Source organism: Jaculus jaculus, chromosome 8 (genome assembly GCF_020740685.1).
Source record: "Jaculus jaculus isolate mJacJac1 chromosome 8, mJacJac1.mat.Y.cur, whole genome shotgun sequence".
Taxonomy (NCBI): domain Eukaryota; kingdom Metazoa; phylum Chordata; class Mammalia; order Rodentia; family Dipodidae; genus Jaculus; species Jaculus jaculus.
In genome coordinates, this window is record NC_059109.1 from 90,152,213 (window position 1) to 90,178,017 (window position 25,805).

Here is a 25,805-nt window from a genome sequence, read left to right on the forward strand (position 1 = left end):
GTGCTGAGGAAGCATGTGTATTTGTAATGTAATGCACATCTGTTGATCTCAACATTCAACCTGATGCAAATGAATATCTTTAATGACAGTCCTGCAAGTACCTTCTGACTGTTTCCTTTCTACCAAAGCATTAGGAGCTCTCTACTGAAATTCTGCTCTAGATGTCTTAGCCTCAGACTTGATTTAAAGACAGTTTACTTGGAACTCTCTGGTCATTTCTTTTATATGTGAAGAAACTAAGGGAAGACATGAATTTTAGAGGTTTTACCTGAAGATAATGAATGAAGAATATGAGAACTCTTACTTTTCTAATTCCTTATCTTTACAATATCTGAACTTAAACAACATGCCCATATCTTATTGTTTAGTTACTCTTCCACAGTCAAACCTGAAAGTTTACCTGTTCAACCAGTAGAAAAGAACATCTGTAATCTATGTCCCCTAGTATATTTATATTCTCACTGACTGCATACAAGTTCAAAATGACACTGTACTATCATACTCCAACATTTTCTAGGAATAAAAACCAACCAAAGCAAATTGCCCATATGTATCCATAGAACGTCATTTGGATAAAAAAGTTTAAGTGGCGTCATTAGTTCATCCCACAAAGGTGTGTGTATGTGTGCGTGTGTGGGTGGGTGGGTGGCAAGTTTGTCCATAAAAGATAAGGTAGCTAGGAATATAAAATCATAGAGAAATTCTTTTTTTTTTTTTTTTGGTTTTTGAGGTAGGGTTTCACACTAGCTCAGGCTCTCCTGGAATTCACTATGTAGTCTCAGGTAGCCTTGAACTCATGACAATCCTCCTACCCCTGTCTCCCAAGTGCTGGGATTAAAGGTGTGTGCCACCATGCCCAGCCATACAGAGATTCTTATAGCACAAAGAAGGGTTGCCTATAAATCCTCTGTCTAGAGTGAACTTCTATTTACCTCTCATCTTTCTTATTTATTTCTTTATTTATACTACTGCGGATTGAACCAAATGTCACACATGATAGACAAGAATTATACCACTGGGCAACCTGCTCACTACTCTTAGTTTTTGTATTTGTTTTGTTGATTTTGTATAAAAAATATTTTTATTTATTTACAAGCAGAGAGAGACAGAGAGAGACAGAGAGACAGAGATAGACAAACGGAATAGGCATCCCAGGGCCTCCAGCCACTGCAAATGAACTCCAAATGCATGTGTTTCTGGCTTTACGTGGAGCTCAAACGCTCTAAGAAGCACCAGACTAGGGTCTGAACAACTGCAAGCCAAGCTGTCATCTGTGGTGACTTCGCAGAGTGGAACTCCAATACATAGATGGCCAGAAGCTTCTGGAAATGCCTTTCCTAAGGAACTGTTCTACCTTGGAGAAGCCTGAAGTACACTTTTCTTGTTTCTATAAAAGGAATTTCACCCACATGTCATGATTGCAAATTAAAATACAGCTAAAAATCATGTAGAAGGGCTTAGTGGTTAAGGCACTTGCCTGTGAAGCCTAATGACTCATGTTCTACTCTCCAGGTCCCTCATAAGCCAGATGCACAAAGTGACGCAAGCTCACACATGCACACAAGGGGTCACCCACATCTGAAGTTCAAATGCAGTAGCTGGAAGTCCTACCATACCAATTCTACCCCATGCCCTGCCTCTCTCACACACATAAAAAGGAGAGATCTGTCCATGGGCTTACCTCAAAAAAAATCTCCCTTATAGAAGCTAAAATGTTACAGTCTATTAAATATTTGTTAAAAATTCAAATCGCATAATATAATTAATATTGTTTTAGGAGGTGCTAGGTGTTGAACCCAGGGTGAATAACCTTTTCTTGTATGTAGAAAGAGCAAGAAGAACAGCTCTGGAAGGGAAGGGAATGGAATTGGATGGGGGCAGTGCAGTGGGGTGGAAGCCAGAAGTGGGGGAAGGAGCTCAGTGGTACAGCGTACAAGGCCTGTTTAGTCCTCAGCACCATAAACAAATCACAAAGAAAATACTGGAAATTTATAACTTGCACAAAGTAGGCTCCTTATTACATACTGCCCTAACCTGTCCTGTGAGTGTGATGATGTAGGGAAGCATACACATTTCCTGGTGGTCTCAAACCATTGCCCTGAGCACCTGCGCAGTGTAGTCTTCCAGACTTTACAGCCTATGATGGCCTGCTCATCCTTTGGCAGAAGCTAACAGAGCTAGTTTGAGTCATAGTTGAGAGCTTGGTTATCTTCATTACCACCAGTTTGAAGCTTACAGGGGACCATGTGTTCTGCTGCTGCCTCTTTTTTGATAACAGGAATAATGAAGTGGGGGACTCTGAGGGAACCTGGGGCATACTCAGCAGTGAAGAGGGGCTGAAAGTTGTTCTAAGCACCAACACATCAAAACATCTCAAAGAGCAATAGTTAACTAACACACAAACCAACAAATAAAAAACCTGTATTTTCCTCAGAAGCTTGAATGTGGAAGTCTATACTTATGAATTGTTCTTTTCCCTTTAGTTCTTTTGAATGCCTAAATTGATGCTTTCAACTCTACATAGAAGAGAGGGAGGATGGGTGGAGGGACGGAGGAGGCAAATGGTCTGTGTGGAGTCATCACTAGGAGACACCAGTCTTTTGGAAATGGCACTAAACCCAGAAATAGATGGTAATCTTAAAATATATTAACAAATATATCATTACCTCAATCTAGAAGAAATATACAGATGAGATCAAGCAAATGGGTTTCATTTTTAAAGGGAAAGTTCTGAAGCTCCTGCTGTAGCCTTGAATCCCTGAAGTATATTATTAGCTCATGCGTTCTGAGAGGTCAGTAGTTAGTGTGTGAGCAGCTCTGTGCTGCTGGAGATTCAGTGTGGCCAGTCTAGACAGCTCTGCTCACTTACTGATGAACACTGATCAGTGTTTAGTTTTTTTGTCTGGCAACACACCTAATTAATGGGATAGACCTAGACACTGTCCCCTACTAAAGGAAGCAAGCTCAGTGTTGTACTGGATTCAGCAGAAGACACCAACAAGCTAATTCTCAGGCTTGTTCAGACATTTCCTCAAGTTGCTCTTCTTTACTATGGTAAAGAAAAAGTGCCTGATGTCTAACTTCTCCTTCTCTGTGCTATTTTATAATATGGCTATTAAAAGTTGATTTCAGTTTTTGATATGTGGCCATCTGTGTGCTCATTGTATATGTCTCTGTTACAAGGAGAAACTGAGTTACAATGGGCCAGGACATGCCTTCATTCCCTAATGTTGAGCCTTTTGCTCTTTGTTGAAACATGTGAATGGAACTTCCCTGAGAATTAAATTCCTACCTTCTCCCATGATCTGTAACTCTGGCTTCAGAGTGGGCCACTGCTGCCACATGGCAAATTACACATCCTCCAAGGATCCAGTTTGTGATTTGACATTGCCAGGAATAAAGCACCCATCTCAAATAATCTGACAACGTTAGCTTGTATAGGCTTTTAATCTTTTTGGGATCTCCTCCTTTGTCTCATGTAAGTTCATTTGAACAAACCTGAATCATACTTTGTACACCTTAGTTGCAGTTGGGTCAGGAATACTGTTATGTTTTATTCCATGATATTTTAGTTTTGCATATGTGTGTGTTCAATGTGTGAATGTGTATGTGTGTGTGTGTGTGGGTGCATCAGTGTGTGGGAGTTGTGCATGAACAAGAGTGTAGTACAAGTGAAGGACAGAGGCCAAAGTCAGGTGACTCCATCACTGTCCATCTTATTTTTTGCAGCAATGTCTCCTCAAACCTGAAGTCAGCCAATTCATCTAGAGTAGCTAGCCTCATGTCTTGGGGATCCTTTGTCTCCGTGACCCCAGCACTGGGATTATAGCTATGTACTGAGCATTTTTCTTGGGTACTAGGGTTCCTAACTCAGGTCCTCATGCATGTGCTTCACTGACTCAGCCGTCTCCCTAGCCTAGCCTACTATATATCTTTAAAGGCAATGTATAGCTGCAAATAAGACATTTCAAAAAGAAAAAAAAGGCTCAAATAAGGCAAGAGTTCAGGTTCTGGTGGCAGAAATTCCAATAGTTTCTAGAATTGTTAATATTGACAATTCACAATGCATTTAATAATATTTGCACAACAAATGAATAAATCTGCACTATCTTTTTATGTGTACTTTCTGTATTTTAACTAATTTGTTTGTTTATGTGTTAGGGGAGTGGTGCTAATGTCTTTTGGCCTTGCAGACACTTGCACCACTTTTTGAATTCAGCTTTATGTTGGTGGCTAGGAAATTGAACTTGGATCTGCAGGATTGCAAACAAGTGCATTTAACCACCGTGCCACATCACCAGACCGACTTTATGTGTAATCTAAGCAATAAGGTTATAACTCTTCAGCAAGTCGCTGATGAGAACACCTCAGTCAGCTTGCCTATGAGAAACTGACAAAATGTGAGGTCAACAAAATGTGAGGTCAAATAAGTCAGCATGGTATCAAATCAGCTCTGCAAGTTTATTCCAAGCTGTAGTGCACAGGGAGAAAACCACTAAGATTCTAGAATGGGTCCCTAAGATCCATTCCTGACAGGAAGCAGGGAGTTGGGAAGTATGGGTATCTCCCTGTTAATGAAGTCTGTCTGGGAAGTTTAAGCACATTTGTGTGAAAGATCCATGCACACAAATTTAAGATACAAAATTGTTTTATTCAGTCACTATTGGCAATCACATTTAGAATGGTTTTCCTTGCCATCTTTGGACCACTATAACAAATGACTGAGTGATTTGAAGCACTGGATATTTATTCCTTACACTTCTAGAGGTCAGAAGTATAAATCCAATGAGTCGGTGGGCTGCACTCTCAGTGTGAATGGCAGAATCCACCTTTGCCTCTTCTCCAGCTGGTGCTCCCCAGAAGTTCTTGGCTTGTAGCTATACCACTCCAGTGTCTGCCTTTGTCATCACAGGGCCTTCTCTTTATTTCTGGATGCTTCCTATTCTTGTAAAGATGCTAGTCATTGAATTTAGGACCCATTCTAATCTGAGTTCATGATCTCCGTGAGTTGACACAATAACCCCAGGTAGTTAGTATAAGCATTAATTTTTAGATGGAAAAACTAAGGATAGGGACATTGATCAATGGGCTCAAAGCAATGCAAATAAATATTCAGTCAAGAACTCATAGAAATTGTGTTTGATCCTAATACTTAGAAGACTGTGGTAGAGGGATCAACATGGACTCAAAGCCAACCAGAGCCATACAATGAGTTCTGGATTAGTCTGGGCTATAGAGTGAGACCTTGTCTTAAAGAAAGTAACGAGTTCCTCGGTAATCCACTATGTTTGCTCTGCTACTCTACCTCATTATTCAGAGGTAAGCTAAAGAGTGAAAAGAAAGTTTCCTAGCCTTTGATTCCTTTGACTTTCCTTGTTTCTTATCTGCAACTAGTTGTGCTTTCATAACTATTTCTCAAGAATTTGGCTATATTTTCTTGGTATTTTCAGTAAAACAGAGAATTAACAGCTGTTTGTTTGTTTGTTTGTTTGTTTGTTTCAGATATTGTGGATGCTTTATCAGATCCCAAGAAATTTCTTTCAATCACAGAAAAGAGAGCAGACCAAATGAGAGCTATGGGCATTGAAACTGTAAGTAGAAATGGTTGATTTTGGACAGCCAGGTAGGGGAAATTGGTTATCAGGCAGTTATAAAAACAAGATAAAGCAATAAATTAATAGCAAGTTTAAAGGTCAACTCAACATTAGTTTGACAGGTTTACAAGAATGTAGGATGGTTAATAAAATGTGGCCACCATTAAAAAAAACACTTCAATATAAGTGGCTTAGCACTTCTCAGATATGTGTTCCATTAGAAGTTAAGTGGAGGGCTGGAGTGATGGCTTACCTGTTAAGGCATTTGCCTGCAAAGTCAAAGGATCCCGGTTTGACTCTCCAGGACCCATGTAAGCCAGATGCACAAGGGGGCGTACAGGGTATGGAGTTTGTTTGCAGTGGCTGCAGGCCCTGGTGCGCCCATCCTCCCCTCTTAGTTTCTCTCTGCCCCCCCCCTCTCAAATAAATAAATAAATAAATAAAATATTTTTTAAAGAAGTGAAATGGAATCCATTTGTATCTTCTTATTGCTAGAAAGAAAGAAAGAAACAAACAAACAAAAAACACCCAGAAGCTTATGTAAGGAAAGGGTTTATTTTAACTTGTAGTTCTGAGGGGAAATTTAATGATGGCAGGAGAAGACACCTGGATGTCACATCTCTGTATCAGCAGAGAGGAAGTAGAAAGACTGAGATCAGTGTGGCAAGTGAGGCTGAGCTGTAATATCCCAAGGCCCTCCCCCAGAGATATACTTCTTTCAGTAAGGTTCCACCTACCCATATTTTCACCAGTTGAGGATTAAAAGCTTAATCAGATACACATGAATCTAGGGGGAACAGTTTACACTCAAACCACCCCACATCAGGATGTTAAATATTGGATACCTTGTAACATTGAAATTTCAACTAAAGGATTTTAGTGGACAGGTGGAAATGACATTTATTACTAGATACTGTTTTCATCCTTTCACCCCAACTATCTTTCATTCCAACACACCTCTGTTTGTTTCTTTGTTGTTAAATGTGGCCTTTCTAGACTCTTTGGTTGAGCCAAGCCAGCATGTCTGCAGGAGCAGAATACCTTCTTTGGAAAGGAGTTAGATCTTCTTACCTCTATTTTATACTTTTCTCTAGCCTAGGAAAACCATAGTCTCTACTCCAGGCAAGCAAGAGAATAGAAGTGTGGAAAGGGCAACAGAGACACTGAGGACTTCCAACTGGCTCCAATAAAGTAAAGATGTGCCTTGAGTGACGTTCATTTCACTCAGTCTGAATGTTTCTGTTCCAGAGTGACATAGCTGATGTGCCCAGCGACACTTCTAAAAATGACAAGAAAGGCAAAGCCAACCCGGCCAAAGCAAATGTGACCCCTCAGAGTAGCTCCGAGCTCAGACCGACCACCGCAGCTGCCCTGGGCTCTAGCCAAGAAACCAGGAAAGGTGAGGGGAGGAGGGGGGCTTTCAGACTCCTTATCTCCCTTGCAGATTTAGCCTCTTCATGAACACTTCATGAGCATTGTCACTTCTACCAGTTTTCATGTCCTAAGTCCCAAAGGCAGCATATTCTCTTATGGTTGGGACAATCTACTTAATTTCCTTCTCTGGGTTCTTAATAATGAATTAACATTTGTGTTTCATCTGCTAGAGTCATGGCTCCTTAGTTAGACAGGAAAAATTATCCATAGTTTTTCTCAGTGTTTAAATTTGGTGCTCAGGGGAGATAACTTCGCAGAGTGATCCTGATAGCTAACACATTACCAACATCTTTCAGATAGTGGTGCGACCTTACAAGGATAGAATGGACTCATGAACCAACTATCATGGATAATTTTTCCCATACATAGGTATTTAGCCCTATTGTTTATTTTTATGAAATGATCAGGTGGGAATTTAATGGCTATTTTCATGGGGATGTCTGTGTATGAAACAAAAGATTGTGAGAAGCATCATCACATAGCATCATACGTCCTCTGTGGTAGTGCATACCCCATGGAGGGGAAGTCACTGTGCTATGTAGTTAAAGCTGGCTTCCATTCAAGCTGCGCAGGCATTCATGCTGATTGGAGGGTACCCCTCTCATAGTCACAGTTATATATTTTAAATATTCTCCTTGACTTTGAATAGTTTACTTAACTTGCTCTTCTAACTTTAGTAAGAATTTCTTGTTCTCTCTTCCTCAGTGCTTATGTAGTTAGTATTCACAAGTGAGTTTAATGTCCTTGGTATAGTAAATTAAGTTGTTCATTCACATGAGTACATACAGTATTGCAATTTAAGATCGTTCCCAACTGAAGCAGCCTAGTAATTTAGCAGGAAACTAAGTGTGCATTGAGCTTTGTGAAACAAATTAGAAAATGAGACTGCACAAAGTATCCCAGTTTGTTCTGGCCCTGCAGCTGTTTGTCTCTGAGAAGAACATGGAGCAAGGTAATGACACAGGCTAAGGCATTCCATTCCAGCCTTGGTTAGTGTTAACACCACCACTCCCAGAGAGCTAAGCAGTGGAAAATGAGAGAGGTGTGCTATATTCCCTGTTCCACACACATAAGTGAATTAGAGTATTAGTAATTATAGTGTGAGTAGCCTAAAAAAAACATGTGTGTGTGTGTGTGTGTGTGTGTGTGTGTGTGGTATGTGTGTCATGACCAGCTTCCAGAAGACAAAAACAGTCTCAGATCTAGAAAAGGCTATGCTTAGTTAGGTTTCATGCTACCTCATCCTTGGTTCCTAACAAGGTTTGAAGGAGCTGAGCAGCTCCCAGTTCCACTCTAGTCTTTTCCCTCGGATGTCCCAAGAAAAGTTTTACAGGTTGTTTCCTTTTTTATTTTATTCAGAAGACATGGGAGACTTTGCAAAGTCACTGGACTGGATTATGTAAGAATTGCCTGTGTACCTTGAGGTCATCTCACATAACTTGTGGCCAGGGAAAGTACAGGCTCCTTTAAAGCAGAGCCCAAGCAGGTACAATGAAGGCTGACTAGTCAGAACAGGAGAGGAGAGGGCATTTCTTACAGCAAGAGTCCCTGAGAAGATTCAGAGATAAGATCCCCGTTGAGCTGGGCCTTAAGTCATAGGTCTGGCTTGACCAGGAAAAGATGGGTGGAGAAGCCCAAGGAGAGATGCTAGGAGAATGCAGTACAGAACATGGCTAGGTGAAGAGAACGGTGACCCAGGGCTTAACAATAGGTAGTGGCAAGCCGTTCACATTCCCTGGTCTGGAAAGAATTCTGGGATCACTCCAAGATGGCAATGGAAGCAACAATTACAGGCATTAGAATTTATTGAAAGGGACAGCTGTTAAGGACCACTAAGAATTTTGGTACTCATGACTGTATTCTAACCCTTTCCACATGGTGCATGTGGCTATTGCAGAGGCTAATGCAGGTGAAAGCATCCTTATCATCAATGTGTCCCTGAAACCTAGCCTGGGGAAGACCTAGCTGTTTCTTTTCTTAGGAATAAAGTGGCTAATGAATGATAGTGACAAGGAAGGTCTAGGTTAAGCTGCAAGTTGTCCTGGAAAAGAACACAGGCAAAGGAGTTTGAGAGAAAATGAGTTACTTTAAGGAGTTGTGTTGATGAGACCAGAAGCTTTATATAGTGAAATCTCAACCAGAATCTTTGGAACCAAAAATGTGCTGCCTAACCTCTTACATACCAACAAGCCAGAAGATAAGCATATTCTCAAGTTAGCTGTGCAGCCGCACATGGATTCTCCAGTGTGCTTTGCTTAAGCATAAACATTAAGCTTTGAGTTCCTCATACTGTCCACATTTCAGGGTCTCAGCAGCCACATGGTATTGGTGGATACCAATACCAGTTGGATACCTCACACATAGGACATTCCCATTCTTGTGAGATATCTTTTTGTTTGTTTGTTTGAGGTAGGGTCTCGCTGTATTCCTGTGACCAAGAATTCTCTATGTAGTCTCATGCTGGCCTCAAACATACATCAATCCTACCTCTAGGCATATTGAACTGAACATAACCAATTCCTGTTCTGTATAATGTGGGGATAGACTAAAAAAATTACTTAAAGGAATGAGTTTTCACCCTTCATTTGTGTTTTTCCAATCAATACAAAATGTGGTTGAAACAGGGATATGTTTTTTTTTTTGCAGGCTACTGTTCCTCAACATCTGATTAAAACTAAACAAGCCGAGAAAGATGCCTCAGTCTTTTGTTTGATATTTGTAGGACGTTATAGTTCCCCAGACCCTGTGTGTTCATTCTCTTGGATAAGAGAACTGAGACCTAGATATAGGAAACCCTTGACCACACCAGGATTCACTCCCTGTCCACACTGCCTCTTGCTCACTGTATGCCATGAGACAGGGGCAGTGGCTTGTGACATCAGGCAAGAAATCAGAAAAGAGTCCTGTATACCTTTCATGCCCTACCCTACAGTATCACTGATCTCAATGGAGATTTCTCCAGCCAGAGCTTTCCATCTACAGCCTTCCCCACCCTCACATTGGGTATGCAAGTCTTAAGATTAATTAACAGGATCCTGACGCTCCATGCCTAGCTTTTCTGAGTGGATCATGCCTAGCCTGTGGGATCTTAATAGAAACCAATTATAGTACACAGTGTACATTCATTTTGTGTACCTAAGATGAAAATCTGCAGTCAAAACAAATCCTGCTAGGAATTCTACAACCATGGTTGCTATGACAACTCCTGGCCCAGTGGTCACTAGGACAGCAGGCTGACTTAGTTCATGGCTCTGGGTTTTCGTGGCTGCCTCCAGGCAAACCGCAGTTTGATTTCATTATTTCCTGTGTGTTAAAAGCATTGCTGTGCTTAATAGCATGTTGCTTAAATACCAAGATTGAATTTGGGAAAGAAAGCTAAAAACATGTTGTTTGTGATAAAGATTAAGTTGGGAGTTAGTTGATCAATAAACTTTGAAATACAAAGATGAAGGTAGTTGTAACTGTCATTGTTGTACCCAACCGCATCTCCTTTAGGGGTCCCTTAGCCTGTCCCACTTAGCCTGTCCCATACTGCTAAAAGGTTGGCTGGTTGGGAAATACAGGTATTCCTTCTCCACAGTTGCTCAGAGACCATGGGATATCCCTTCCCTGGAAGCTTTTACAAACCTCTGAAGCTCCTAGCTGGCTTTTCTGAACTCACAAAAGCCTACTCTCCTTTCATCCAGGCAGAGCAACTCCTAACATAGCTGGATTGATAAAGAGTTGCAGAGCTCCTGGCTGGCTGAGGTTGGAGGGGCACACTATCTTCAGCCAGGCCTCTTTTAGGGATTTCTCCCAAGAGTCTGTCTTATACTGGTAGGGAACCTAAGACACAAAGCTTTGCAGTCCTGTTAAGTGCTTTGTAATGGGAATTTAAGGTATTTCTATCCATAACATTATGTGTAAAACTACTTCAGAGTCATTAAATAAGATTTAAGATTTTAAAACTGAATTTTGTATGTTCTGCTATTCTGTCTATGTCTAATATGCATAATGACATTTTTGTCTTCTTTAAGGTATTGAACTTATCCCTCAAGTGAGGATAGAAGATTTAAAGCAAATGAAGGTAGTAAATTTACCTAGAGGCTTTATAAATGTTCTTATACTAAGCATATTAGTGACATGAATAAGATACATATGTTTTTTTTTTCTCACCAAGTATAATCATTCTGACTATAAAACAAAACTTATTTTAGATTCTTATACCTCTGCCCACAGGCTTACTTGAAGCACTTAAAAAAGCAGCAGAAAGAGTTAAATTCTTTGAAGAAGAAACACGCAAAGGTATAGTGTCTTGTTTGCATGGACCTGCATTTTATTGGCTTCTGTGTGCTTTACTGTTAGCTCTGTGATAAAGACCGCTACTTCTGTTCTGTGTCACAGTCAATCATTCATAGCCCAGAATACCGCTTATTGCTTGACTTTCACTTAAACTTATTAGCAAGGAAATTACAATGTGGACTCTTTAGGGGGCTGTCACTGGTTCGGAGCCTGCATTTCTGACAGTTGCTTCAAAAGAATAAAGATGCTTTCACTTAAAGATTGTTCCGTTAATCATATGACTAGGTGAGATACTGACAGTAGCCCAGCTGTTGAAGACTAGATCATACTCTTCATTGTTGGTGTCTAAATTCCATCACCACTTTAAAATAGTTCACCCTACGTGGTCATTGAGGAAGATCCCAGCAAAGCCTGAAATTCCCACTCCTGACACATGGAGAGTGGGCACTTCTCACATCTTCCCTTGGGCTATGTGAACCCTGTCCAGAAGCCTAACATTTATGTATTTTTCCTGTTTTTACCCATAAAAAGTCTTTTAACATTGGTGATTGGGAGAAACATTACAATAGTTGCAAATATAAGAGCAGAGCAAAAGGTGGTCCAAAGAATTCTCCAGTAGGTTGAAAAGATTCTCAGCTCTCAAGCATCCCTCCATTCTTTCCTGTGGAGAAGAGAACAAGGTCAAACTCCCTCCCTCCTAGGTTTCTAACAACTGCTGCTCCCTCTGGCAAGAATATGTGTGTCCTTGCCCTGAAAGGCAATGAAACCAGGAGAAACTTCCTTTCTTAATTTGAAATGACTTTTGAGCTCTTTCAAATAGATCTCACATCCCCACTTCTTCCTACTCTAGCCTTGCACCCAGACACTTCTTCCTTTGGGAATGACCGGTGACTCATTCCAGATGCTGAGGTGCAAAGGGCATGGCCAGGAAGCTTGTCATTTCTCTGCGCATCATGCTCCTTTGAGAGGACAGGCTTCATCCTGGCCTGTGTTCCTTGTGCTGATAAATTGATGGTTAAACATGTTTTCTGACACACAGGTACCTTAGGTTTGTTTTGTTTCATTTTGTTTATATGTTTATTGTTATACATCATGTATTGGTCCCCTCTTTTCCTTCATCCCTGCCCCCATTCTGTTTTTCTCCACCCAAAAATAACTGCTGTTCCCACAATGCATAAAGCTCTTCAAGTTTTATAAGTAATCCCATTTGGTGAGATTCCATTCCTGGTTTAATGGGAAAATAACACAGATTTTTGTACATGTAAGTCTGTTAGAAGCTGAGATAGTTAAAGTTTAGATTTAAAGTTTGTTGCTTGTTTACAATAATTTCGACTATGGAAAAGGCAACATAAAGGGAACTTAGAGGAAATAAAAAAGGATGTGACTTAACTGACTTTAATCATTAGGAATGGAGTTGGTGTCCATATGCCACAGATTTATGCAACAAATTTTCCTTGCATTTAATTGAATTTCTGTCATTGCACAGACCTCTTAATGGCCATTGAGTTAGGCAAAAACATAAATATTTTTTGGCCTCATTTAACAAACCCTTAAGGCCTAACCAGGAAATTTGCTGTGACTGATAATAATAATAATAACAACAAAAATAGGAACAGCTGCTACAGGTTTCTCATGCTCCATTTTTCCCAGACACCATGTTTACTGTTTTACATGTATTGTCTCACCACTCTCTACTAGAAGTTTCTCATGTTCTATATTTTCCAGACACCATGTTTACTGTTTTACATGTATTGTCTCACCACTCTCTACTCTGTAAGGTGTGCATGAAAAATTTAAGGATTAGTGAAGTTAAGCCATTTAATTAATGTCCTCACATTGGGAGCTGCAGAGCTGATAATTGAGCCCAAATCCTTGGAATCTAGAGCCAGTACTCTGACTGCGTTATTCACATAGGATACTGGATGGTTAACAAGTGTCTCCTCCATGGATCAAATACAGTGATAACACATTAAGGACATTCTCCAGCTACCTTAGACAGTGTCAGTGCAATAGCTAGTTACCTCAGAAGGATGCTTCTCAGTTCTCTGGAACTAGATCTACATGCTAAATCAAGTGAGCAAGCATTGACTCTCTTCTCTGTCTTTGCTAGAGCAAGACCGTACCTTAAAAAAAATAAAAAAGAATTGAAATTGCTTTTCTCTGAGACTGAGTGACATTAGTAGATAACCCTCCATTTCAAGATGCCCTAGGCTTTATGCCATCTATTTTCTTCTCAGCTTGGCAGGAAAAAATAATGTCCAGTCACTCATTAATCAGTTAATCACTTATATGTGGATGAATCCATGCCTCTGAAGTTACCTTCACTTGCATAAAATAACCAGAATGTTCTTGAAGCCCCCATGTTGTATGTAGTAGGACATAAACAAAAATGTTAAATCTCCCTGAAACCTACTATCCAAAGTTGGGTGGACTTTTGTAATGGCGTTATGCAATTTGCAGAGGAGAATTAACTTGCAAAATTCTTTTAAAAAAAAGTAACAGATCCCTTTTTCCACCTTAAATATACTGTGTTACTCAGCCTGCAGTGATAGTACAGTATAGGAAATATGGATTCTAGAGTCTTCTCTATAAACTACTGCTGAAAATAAGGCTAATATTTATAGTGTGCCACTTCAGTTTCATGCATTGGATGTATACATTTTCACATCTTTACATATCCCCAAACCTTTTAGGGACATGAAATTCAGAGAAGGAACATTCTTTGCTGAGAGTAATGTAACTAGTTTTATATTAGCTACCAGTCCTGTTGGCCTGCTTTTAATACCCATATCTTACTATTTGCCACATTATTCATATAGAAAATGTTTCAAGGGTTGAAGAGATAGCTCAGTGGCTAAGAGCACTTGCCACTTAAGCATGAGGGTCCCTTGGGCTGGAGACTGCCAAATTGAACTCCCCAGAACCCACATAACAATCTGGTGTAGGGCTGGAGAGATGGCTTAGCAGTTAAGACACTTGCCTACAAAGCCAAAGGACCTCAGTTCAATACCCCAGGACCCATGTAAGCTTGATGCATGAAGTGGCACATGTATCTGCAGTTCTTTTGCAGTGCCTGGTGGCCTTTGTGCTCCCATTCTCCCTATCTCTCTCTCTCTCTCTGCCTCTTTTTCTCAGAAAAGAGAGAGAGAGGGAAGGAAGGAAGGAAGGAAGGAAGGAAGGAAGGAAGGAAGGGAGGGAGGGAGGGAGGGAGGGAGGGAGGGAGGGAGGGAGGGAGGGAGGGAGGAAGGAAGGAAGGAAGGAAGGAAGGAAGGAAGGAAGGAAGGAAGGAAGGAAGGAAGGAAGGAAGGAAGGAGAGAAGGAAGGAAGGAAGGAAAAAATAAATATGGGGGCTGAAGAGATGGCTTAGTGGTTAAGGCACTTGCCTGAGAAGCCAAAGGACCTGGGTTCAACTCCCCAGGACCCACATAAACCAGATGCACATGGTGGCACATGCGTCTGGAGTTGGTTTACAGGGGCTAAAGGCCCTGGTGTGCACATTTTCTCTTTCTCTGCCCCCCCTTCTCTCTCTCCCTCTTTCTCTCTTATACAATTAAAAAAAAGCTGGTATACCCCAGTCCACTGAGGGGGTGGAGGCTGCAGGGTTACTGGATAGCTGGGGTTCCCTGATGGACAGCAGTGGCAGGTTGAGGGAAGGACTCCCTCTCAAAGAACTAGGCAGATGAGCAATAAGAGGAGGACATCCCACAACATTCTCTTCTGGCCTTTGCATACATGTTTATGGGACATGTCTATTTACACACCCTGTACATACATGTCACACACATGCACACATATTCACACACACGTTTTTGATATTTGAGCTATCCAAAGAACATTAGATCTTTAGAAAGAACATTGTTCTAATAAACCATACCTTGTCTATAGACATTCTATAGTTTCTCAGACTATATTATTTTCCTACTGCTTCATCTCAGCCAACTTCAAAGATGAAGAATATATATGAGTATTTACTTGTCTATGTATACTGAAGTTTAGTCTGAAAATATGCTTTTCTTTAACATGGAAAAGTGAAAACTAATGAAGACAATGAGAGGATGCACTGAACCTGTTACCACTGGATAAATTTGGTATTTGATCGCTAATTGACTTTATTTAACCATTACCAATTTCCTTCCCTGACAACATTCTTTTAAATGCTAATACTAGCTAATATATACTGATGTTTACTTAAGCACTTATTCTTAGGTATTCTTATGAAAAACACATAATGGAATGCTGTAGTTCATTAATTTGTACCAGTTAGTTTTTTCTGATTAACAATCCTGAAATGCACTTACAGCTCATCTATTTAGCTTGCAGTTTTGTGGGCCAACAATAGGGATTGGCTTCAGCTGGGGACACTACTGGTCTCAGCCAACTCACACATGTATTTGCTGTGTCTGCCAGCCTGGCAAGCAGTGGAAAGTTAGTGATCTGGCTGACAGTCTTCTATGTCAGAGTATTTCTTGACTCTGTCATATGTCACTCATCTTCCTACAGGATAGTTCCGACTTGGTTCCAATGGTACAGGTAACAGAAGACCAAGCAGACCACGTTAGGTTTCCTGAGACATCAGCTCAGCCCTACCATACCTTCACTCCCTCCTCACTTAGAGGGATAAAGACTTTTCTCTTGAGAGGTGACAAAGTCACATTACTAAGCAGGGTAGATATAGAGAGGGAAGTCATTGAGACCATGTTTGCAGACATGACTCAACCCACAGTAAAGATGACATCATCCATGCAGTAAGAGTGAAAAACTTGCCTAAATCACCTACTATTTTTTTTATTTTATTTTTATTTTTTTGTCATTTGATTTCTTTTTTTTTTAATTTTTATTAACATTTTCCATGATTATAAAATATATCCCATGGTAATTCCCTCCCTCCCCACCCCCACACTTTCCCATTAAATCACCTACTATTTGAATTGTAGAAGCAGGATTGGAACCAAATATGACTTGAGAATGCAGGAGCTTAGCCACTTTACCCAGCTGCCTCTGAATTGTCCCGCACTAGCTTCTCTTTCCACATATCATCTTCTGCATGGGCTAAAGAACAAGTTTTCACAGTAATTGTGAGACTTCAAGAGCACGCTGTCTTGACATCTTGGAACTAGCATTTGTGTGGTTCTGGGGATTAAACTCATGTTATCCAAGTGCTATAACATTCAAATGTTTCCCTATCCTTCCTTTTACCTTTAATTTTGAGGCAAGGTCTCACGAAGTTGGCCTGGTTTTTCAACATAGGATTATTGGGCCAGGAGCTAGAGGTTTCACAAAGATGCATATTCTTGTACCAGTTGACAGTTAGTTACAGTGTCCAAGCAAGTTGTGGAAAATGCATTTTGAACACAGTCTCACCTAAGCCTTTCTTTAGGAATGTTACTGTTCTGTTCTGTCCCTCAGCCATACTGGAACACTAATATTCTGCAAGATACAGATCAGGCCTCTTTTAGTAAACAGTCTTCACCCTCTTATCACTCAGCAGTTAAAACAAATCCTCCCAGCCTTTCACAAACAAAATAATCAACAGCTCTTTTTGCACAGTTTGGAAACTGACTAAAATGGGACTATGACATGCCTCTCAAACCTTCATTATTAATACAGTGACGTAAGAGTGAAGGTGGCCTAGGATGATCCCTTTCAACTACAAGATAGATAATTCTACTCCTTCTTAGCCCTAAGAGAAGAAGGGGACCCATGAACTGAATCCTAGGTTTAAGAAAGAAATGGTTTAAAAGACATTTTATGTCCAAACATGAAAATTGGATATAGGATGAAAAAGGAATATAGTATGAACAAGAGACTCTGCCATTTGCAAAAGAGAACCAAGGAAATATATGCATGCATCATGACATTTTCATCAGTACAAAACACACAGGCAGAAGCAGCTTGTGGAAGAATAGGGTTCACTTTTGGCTTACAGTTTCAATGGGAAATATCCTGGCAGGGAAAGCATGGCAGGAGCAGACAGAAGAGCATCTTATTGCCTCTCAGCAGCGGGGCAGGAGAGGGAGTCTGAACTCTGTGGGGCTGAGCTATAACACCCCAAAGCCCACCTCTAGTAACATACATTCCCCAGCACAGCTCCACCTCAAAGATTCTGCCCACTGGGAAATAAATATGAGACTTAATAACAAATACATGAGAGTGTGAGGGGCATTTTACATTCAAACCTCCACAGTAAGTGATCTATTAAGAAGATCCTACTGAGAAGAAAATATAGGGGTGATGGCCATTGGGGCTCCCAGTGAGATCTAGGTGCTCATAAAATGCCCAGTTTTGCGAATGTGTTAGTGGTCATTTTCCTTTGACACTCTGAATGTAGCAGGTAATTAGACTCCTGGAAACCTCTCCTTAGTTTGAAGTGGAAACTAGGGTAATGGTTCTCAACAGTCCATTAGATCAGACAGAAAAACTAGTACTAAACAAACAAACAAAGTTCCACCCTAGCACATGAGTCACTGAGGTCCAGACCTGGGGCTTCTGTCCTTAAGACAGACACGCTTTTCAGTTGTCCAAGCTGGCCACATCCTTAAAGCAGAAATTCTTAAATCTAAAATTAGATAAATAATCCAGCTGCCAGTAAAGTGCCTTAGAAGAGGGCTTAGTTGGGAGTTCCAGTGCTGTATGTCTAAGAACAATTGCCATTCAAATTCATGTAGTGGCTGAGGGGAAACTAAGTGAGGGAAGTTGGCTAGGTCTAGACTCCAGAAAATGGTGAACACTCATTCCTGTCTAAGGGCAAGTGAAACTGTTCCTATTGCTCCAGAGTGTGAGGGCCATCTGGGTTCTGTAGAGAAGAATCATAAAACCTTAAATCTGAAGCAAATTTTATGTCCTCATAATATTTGCCTCTAGTTCAATCTTTTTTAACAGGTAGGCCTCCCAGCAAAGAGAGGTTATGGGGAGGGTGTTACATTCCGTGGGTAGATGGCATAGATAGTAGATGAGTAAAATAAAAAGTCTCAGAAGTATTGTAGCTATGTTCTCATTGCTAGGACAAAAAGCAGCTGATGGGAGAAAAGTTTTCATTTTTGTTGACAGTTTTGAGGGGAAGCTTCATGATGGCAAAAGAAAGGTTGGTATGAGCAGAGGCTGGACATCACTTCTGACACAGCAGGTGGAAAACAGCAACAGGAGAGTAAGCCAAACTCTGACGAGGGGGAACTGGCTACAATACTTCTAATCCTGGTCCCAGAAACACACTTCCTCCAGCAAGGCTCCTTCCCCCAAATGCCATCACCTTGTAACCAATCATTCAATGCACATGATTTTTAAAGGCAACATCGGACACAAACCATCACACCTACTAAAATCTAGCATTCTGCTAAAGTGATGGAAAATCTGTTCATTGCAATGAAAGCAATATAGTTTGTAACTCCGAGACTACTGCTAAATTCAGCACTTGGAATCCATGCTGAGACCTCAGGAACAGAACTTTAACTCTGCTAAGAAGTTGAAGGGGGCAGTGACCAGCGGCCACCACTGTCAGCCTTTGAGTAATCTGGGCTACTTGCTAAACCAGCAGGATTTACTCAGATTATCAGCACCATCTGTGGAGTGTTAATTCATACTTGTAGTCACATGTCACAGTGTGATACAAAGCAGCTGTTTCTCCAAAAGAGGGTCAATTTGAGCTTACTATTTTTTGTTTAATTTTTAGTTATCTGTTTAATTTTGTTTTTTAGTTCTGGGGACTAAACCCAGGGCCTTGGGCAACTGAGGCAAGTGCTCTACCACTGAGTGACATAACCAAGCTCTTGACTATATTGTTATTGTCTTGGATGAGAAACAAAAATTATGCTAAAAGTTTTTCATTACATTTTTCATGCCCCTGATAGTGTCCCAATGAAAAGTGACTTTAAGTCATCATATTTGATTATGTCCTTTTGACTTGAATGCATGAACATGTTTCTTTGATATTCTCTTGATTTCATTAAGTTCCTAAAGACTCAAATCAGTGATTGACATATTTGAACTAAAATGTGCTTCAGCTGGGCATGGTCATGCACACTTTTAATCTCAGCACTTGGGAGGCATAGATGGGAGGATGGCCATAAGTTTCAGGCTGCCCTAAGTCTACATAGTGAATTCCAGGTCAGCCTGGGCTAGACTAAGACTCTACCTCAAAAAAAAAATTAAAAATAAAAAAATTAAATGGGCTTTAAGAGCATTTCCCGAGCAAGTCCTTAGTTCTATAGAACCAAAGCTGTAGCCTGAGCAGAGTATAGTATGAACCAATAATTAGGATCTACTTCCCTTCTGAGTGGGGCAGAGTCTGGGAACCAGATCATCCCGAAGTATTTCAGTCCTCCTTGACTACCACAGGAGGATGGAGTTCCTGGTATACAGTGAAGTACACATACAATAGTTCAGGACATCTTTTTTATTTGAATTAACTATAATCATTTAAATTCAATCTGTGTGTTACTTTTAGCATTGCTGTGACAAAATAGCTGAAAAGAAGCAATGTAAAGGAAGAAGGGTTATTTCTTTTTATAGGTCAAGGTCCGTTGTGGTGGAAAAGACATGGTGGCAGGATCATGAAGCTGTCAGTCACGTTGCATTCACAATCAGGAAGCAGGGAGCAATGAATGTTGGTGCTCAGCTTGCTTTCTTATTTTAATTCAGTCCTCCACAACTCTAACCATGGAATGGAGTCACCTACAGTTAGGGTGGGTCTTGTTACCTCAATTAACTTGCTCTAGAAACTCCCTCACAGAGATTTGTTTCCTAGGTGATTCAGGATTCAATCAAGTTGCTTGTCAGAATTAACCATCATATATCATACTTCTACATTTTCAAGTTATTTCTACATATATTAGGTAGCTTTGCAACTCTAAAGTAACCCAGGAATGAGGCTATCAAAGACTTCCTCTACAGTTTTCTAATAACTAAATTGAGACCTGGAAGGATTTATGTGTATTATATAAGACCACTTGGCTAATGATTAACGGAGATGAGACCAGAACTCAATGTCTGCTTGGTATTTCTCAATGCTAATTTTTATTTATGCTATAAATCTTTACATATTTGTAAAATACCTACTTAGCACCTGGCTTTAGACACTGGTAGACTGGTACACAGAGTTTTACCCTGCCCATAGTGGAGTATTATCTAATAGAATTGAATTCCTTGTGAACAACTCCATGGCACAAACTCACCCTGCACATTGAATTTCGTTAATAAGGTTCATCAGAATATTTTATCTCTGTTAGTTTATTTCCAGCCTCACATCCTCAGCTTTTCCTCTCATAGAAAGTCATTAAAGATTTTATTACCAGTTGTCTGAAGCCTCCCATCAGTGGCATTTGCAAGATACAGGGATGTGTCTCCTTCAGTATGTCTGGAATCTTGCCGAAAGCCTCTTACCTGAGCAGGGGAGGTGGTTCACTGGATAATGATTGCAGCACAGGTGTGAGGATCAGTGTTCAGATCCCCAGAACTCACATAAAATTCCTCCTAGAGTTTAGGAAGCAGAGGTAGGGGATCCCCAGAGAAAGCTAGCTAGTAAAGCTGAATCAGCAGCCCCAGGGTCCAAGTAGGAGACCTTGCTTCAGTAAATACAGTGGAGAGCAATAGAGGAAGACAGCAGATATCAGCATCTGGTCTCCATGTGCATGCCAACATGCATGCACATCACAGATACACACACACACACACACACACACACACACACACACACCTGAAATTTGCTGAAGTAGAAAAATGAGCACATGTGCTGGGCAACTGTGATGACTTCCAAATCTTGAAGACTAGCATATTCTAGCAAGGGTTTCCCTACCTCAAGACACTGAAAGAATAGTAAACATATTCATTTATACGTTGATGAGTTATTCCATTCCAAGAACAGTAGGCTAAGCTTGAACAAAGGGTTTACGATTTAATTAATCTGATTTCCAAGTCATTCTCGATTCTCAATACCATGGGTATTGAGTAGTGAAAATAGATCCTTTTGTCACTGCATATTGAATGAGGTATAAAAGGTAATTGAAATATTACTTTTATTAGATTTGCTTTTACCCAGATACCCCCATGATGTATTACCATACCAATTATAAAATGACAGACCTGCTGTAGAGCTTGACACTGCAGAATTCTATTCTTGACCCAGTGCCACTTTGTTGAAGCTGTGATTGGAATGTGTTCATAACACACAGGTATTCATATTGGCAATACCAGTATATTTATTGGTGTTCAAACTACAAATTAACCTTCAGTGTTAAACATGACTCACTAAACCTAAATCCAAAACAAGGTGGCATCACTCTTGTTCTGACTTCCTTTCTCTTCCTGGCATTACCATCTTTGACTCTCTCCCAGAGACAAAAATGCCAAGGCCTTGTCTGTCAGTGTATTTCTGAAGAATTTGTACATAAGCAGAGTATAGATTAAATCTATGGTAACAATTTACTAACAGATCTGGGATAATAAGTAAGTCTTATTAAAGTTTAAAAATCCTTTATCCTTCATATGTCATGAAATCTTTCAAGAATGCTCATGAATTAGATTTTTTAAAGTCAGGCCTGCCTTAGAGAATTGGTTTAAAATTGAGTCACTTGCTTTAAAGAGAGAGTTACCATGAAAGCATTTATGTAACTTGAACGGTGTCAACCCATTCCCAGCACAAATTCTCTCCCACTTGCCTGTTTCTCAAGAGCGAGGCTAGGTGACACCATCACATGTCACTCCCACTTGCCTGTTTCTCAAGAGCGAGGCTAGGTGACACCATCACATGTCACTTACATGTGGGCATTCCTGGTGTTCTCATTTCCTTTCTGCTCTGGAATCTAAGAGCCACTGGCTATACCAGATCCCTTTTCTGTTGCTCAGAAGAAAAGAATACTTACAGGGAGTTACTTTCCAAGTCTTTAAACTTTAGTTTCAGTAGTTAATGAAACAAATCAGAAAATATTTTAAATGTCTGTATAACAGAAGACCAGGGAACACTTGTCATTTCTGTGATTGCATCTGGAAGAAGAAGTCAGTGACAATTTCTCGTAATGTGAAGTCTAGCTGATGGTGACAGCCACAGTTGACAATTCTCATTGTGTAATGACAGTATTTAAGATATTCCAAAATGTGCTAGGAATTTAGAAAACATGCCATATGACAGTTAAACTTAACCAAAAAGAAGAAATATGGCAGCTGACCTTGGTGGTTTGAGAACCACTGTGTAGAAGCAACAGTATACTAGAATAAAGATGAATAAGTAAATTGCAAATGGTAGCATGCACCACATACGTAAGAGGTTGAGGCAGGCAAATTACCTGTGTCTAGAATTTTGAGACCATCCTGAATAATATAGTAAGATTAAAACTTCCAAAGATAAATGAATGAAAGGGGTTTATACTAAGATATGCACACACTAGAGGGCTCTAAGTTGATGGGCACACCACTTGTGAGGAGGGATACCTTGTGAGTGAGCATGCTCATAGACTGAGGCTGGGTTTCTTTTTTAATTTAAGTTATTAGTTTTCTTTTCAGTGAATACAGGCAGTTTGGTACCATTATTTAGGCTCATCTGTGTTCTACCCCCTCCCATAAAACCCTCCTTGTTAATGAAAATGGGTCGTGCATTGTGGAGTTAGCCCCCAGTTATTAGTATGATAAATGTCTCTGCAAATCATGACCCAACATGTAACTCTGACATTCTTTCCGCCCCCTCTTCCACAAGATTTCCCTGAGCCATGTTGGGTTCATTTTTGGTCTGCTTCAGTGCTGAGGTGTTGGGGGTGAGGCTGGGTTTCTATAGTGGGACACTTTAAGCTGGAAACTCCTACTGGAGTGAGAAACAAAAGTCTGCCTACTCCACAGACTGCAATATTTCTTGACTTTCTGAGCAAAGACATGTGGACAGCTTATGAAAGGTGAATTCAGCCCAGCAGTGTAAATGTCAGCTCTTAACTGCAAATCCCTCTCACTCAGGAGCACAGCACCATGCAGAAGCTACACTGCACACAAGTTGACAAGATCGTGGCGCAGTATGACAAGGAGAAGTCAACTCATGAGAAAACACTTGAGAAGGCAATGAAGAAGAAGGGGTAAGACTAAGATTTTGAAGATTTTTTTAATCCTTTTTGCAGTTTGTGTAGGCCAAGGAAGAACTTAGGGCCAGTTCAGTATTCGTCATTAGAAATTACTCTGAGAAAATAAGAGCCCCATTCATTTGAAGCCCTCTAGCAGCCTAGCAGGGCCAGGCACTGGCCAACTTAGCTGCAGTTTAGAAAGCATACTCAGGGCTGGAGAGATGGCTTAGCAGTAAAGGCACTTACCTGCAAAGCCTAAAGACCCAGATGCAATTCTCCAGGTCCCATGCAAGCCAGATGCACAAGATGCTGCATGTGTCTGGAGTTCATTTGCAATGGCTAAAGGCCCTGGCATACTCATTTTCTCTCTCCCTATCTATCTGTCTGTCTATCTATCTATCTATCTATCTATCTATCTATCTATCTATCTATCTCTCCCTCATCCCCTCCCTTCCTGTTATGCACTTAGCCCCCCCTTATCTATAGTGTCACTTTCCAAGGTGTCAGTCATCTGTAGCTAACTATGGCCCAAAAACATTAAATAGAAAATTTTAGTAATATCCAACTCATCAAATTTAAGTAACTTGTATAACAATATCTTCTTTGTTATAACTGTTCCGTTATTAGCTGTTGTTTCAATTGTACCTAATGTGTATGTATTCAGCTTTAGCATAGACATGTATGTAGAGAGAAAACAAGAGAATAGCTCTGTACAATCTATGGTTTTAGGCATTCACTAGAGGTCTTAGAACATGCATCCCATGGATCTTTAATCAGTAACAGCCCACAGTTATATATACACTTAACTCCATACTGTCAATATTAAAATGTCACACAAATATAGTATAATTCTCAAACCAAGAAACTGACATCAATACAGTACTGTCATTAAAGTGCAGTGAGTTTTCAGACTTCACCATTTCTCCACAATGCCCCTTTTCCGTTAGGATCCAATCTAGAAATGCTTACTGCTTTGACTGTTAACTCATTCTCCCTGTCTCTCATGGCCTTTTCCCTTTGCAATAGTCCTGCCCAGTTATGTTGTAGAATGCCTATTTTCCTGCCTTGGTACTTTCTCAGGAGCAGAGGGTGGTTATGCATCTTTAATGAGCACATCCCAGAAGCGATGTCACCTCCTTCTCTGTCATGACATTGGGGATGTGATGATGTGTTTCATAGATGGTAATGTTGACCTACTTGGCCTGGTTGAGGGAGAACCAGGCAGATGTTTGTGCTGCAATGTGCATTTTGGAATAAGGGAATATCTTGGGGATGATATTGTAGAGATCATATGTATATTCCATGTCTCTCAGATATTGTTTTTGCTCCAGCTTTGTCCACATTAAGTGGATTCCTGATTTGTAACCTTTTTGAAATTTCTGCTGATATCAGCTAGTTTTCCCACAGCTTTGATATGGACAGAAAGAGAAAATAACTTTTCCTGCCTGTTTTATTTCCTTTCCTCTCATCCTCCTTCTCTTCTTCTCTCCCTCTCTCCCTCCCTCCTTCCTTCCCTTCCTTCCTTCTTTTCTTCTTTCCTTTTTGACATAAAGTCAAGATATGCATAGAAAACTAAGGTTCCAAACCCAGAACGGAGTACTTATGTTTTGGTTTCAAAAATATAATTGGATATGTGAAACCAACCCTACTTGCTTGAGGAGTCAGTGGTGGGTAATTACATACATTTGCCCTGATCTTAGCACTCATTCTTTTTTAATATATATTTTTTTACTTTTATTTATATATTTGAAAGAGAGGGAGAGAGGCAGAGAGAGAGTGAAAATGGGCATATTAGGGCCTCTAGCCATGGCAAGAAAACTCCAGATGCTTGTGCCACCTTGTGCATCTGGTTATACATGAGTAATGAGGAATTGAATGTAGGTCCTTAAGCTTTTCAGGAAAGTACCTTAACCACTAAGCCCTCTCTCCAGTGCATTTTAAATGTTTTTTAATATTTATTTGAGAGAGAGGGGTAGATGGAGAAGAGCATTCACTCTTTGAGACACACCTTCATCTGTGTTGCAGTTGCATTTTCCAGAAGAACACACATTAAGGTAGGAACTGTGGAGCATCTTGGTTATGCAGTCTGCCATTGGCTTCCCCATGGCATTTGTTCTGCTTTTTAGAAAACATTATGAGTTTTCTTAACCAGTATCAAAGAATGGGTAAAGTATTACTGTTCCACATTATGGTTTTTAGTGTCAAAGATACAGTGTCATGAAAGTTCCGCAGACTGTTCTTAGTGACTTAGCCCGAGTCAGCTTAGGAAGCAGACATGAGGCCTCTCAACTCATGAAGCCCTTTTTTACCCTAAGTGTAGATGAGACTGAGGTGGCCTGCCTAGAGACTTCTTTCTGAGCCTAGATAGCCAAACTCAGCACTGCCTCCAGGCTTTGCAGAGAGCATTTTGCAAATCTTTGAAATAGAAATTTTAACAATACATTTAAGTTTCCTTCAGAGCCTG

General features: G+C 40.3%; 1 protein-coding gene across 10 annotated transcripts in view; it reads left to right on the forward strand.

Moving 5' to 3' along the window:
* Plcb4 (phospholipase C beta 4) overlaps positions 1–25,805 on the forward strand; it is a 409,699-nt gene that overhangs the window by 365,176 nt on the left and 18,718 nt on the right. For all 10 annotated transcript variants that reach the window (XM_045156593.1, XM_045156591.1, XM_045156592.1 and 7 more), the window contains 5 exons: positions 5,503–5,591; positions 6,843–6,993; positions 11,045–11,094; positions 11,247–11,312; positions 23,241–23,356. In XM_045156593.1, coding sequence (XP_045012528.1) covers positions 5,503–5,591; positions 6,843–6,993; positions 11,045–11,094; positions 11,247–11,312; positions 23,241–23,356 — 472 coding nt within the window. The remainder of the gene's footprint in view (positions 1–5,502; positions 5,592–6,842; positions 6,994–11,044; positions 11,095–11,246; positions 11,313–23,240; positions 23,357–25,805) is intronic.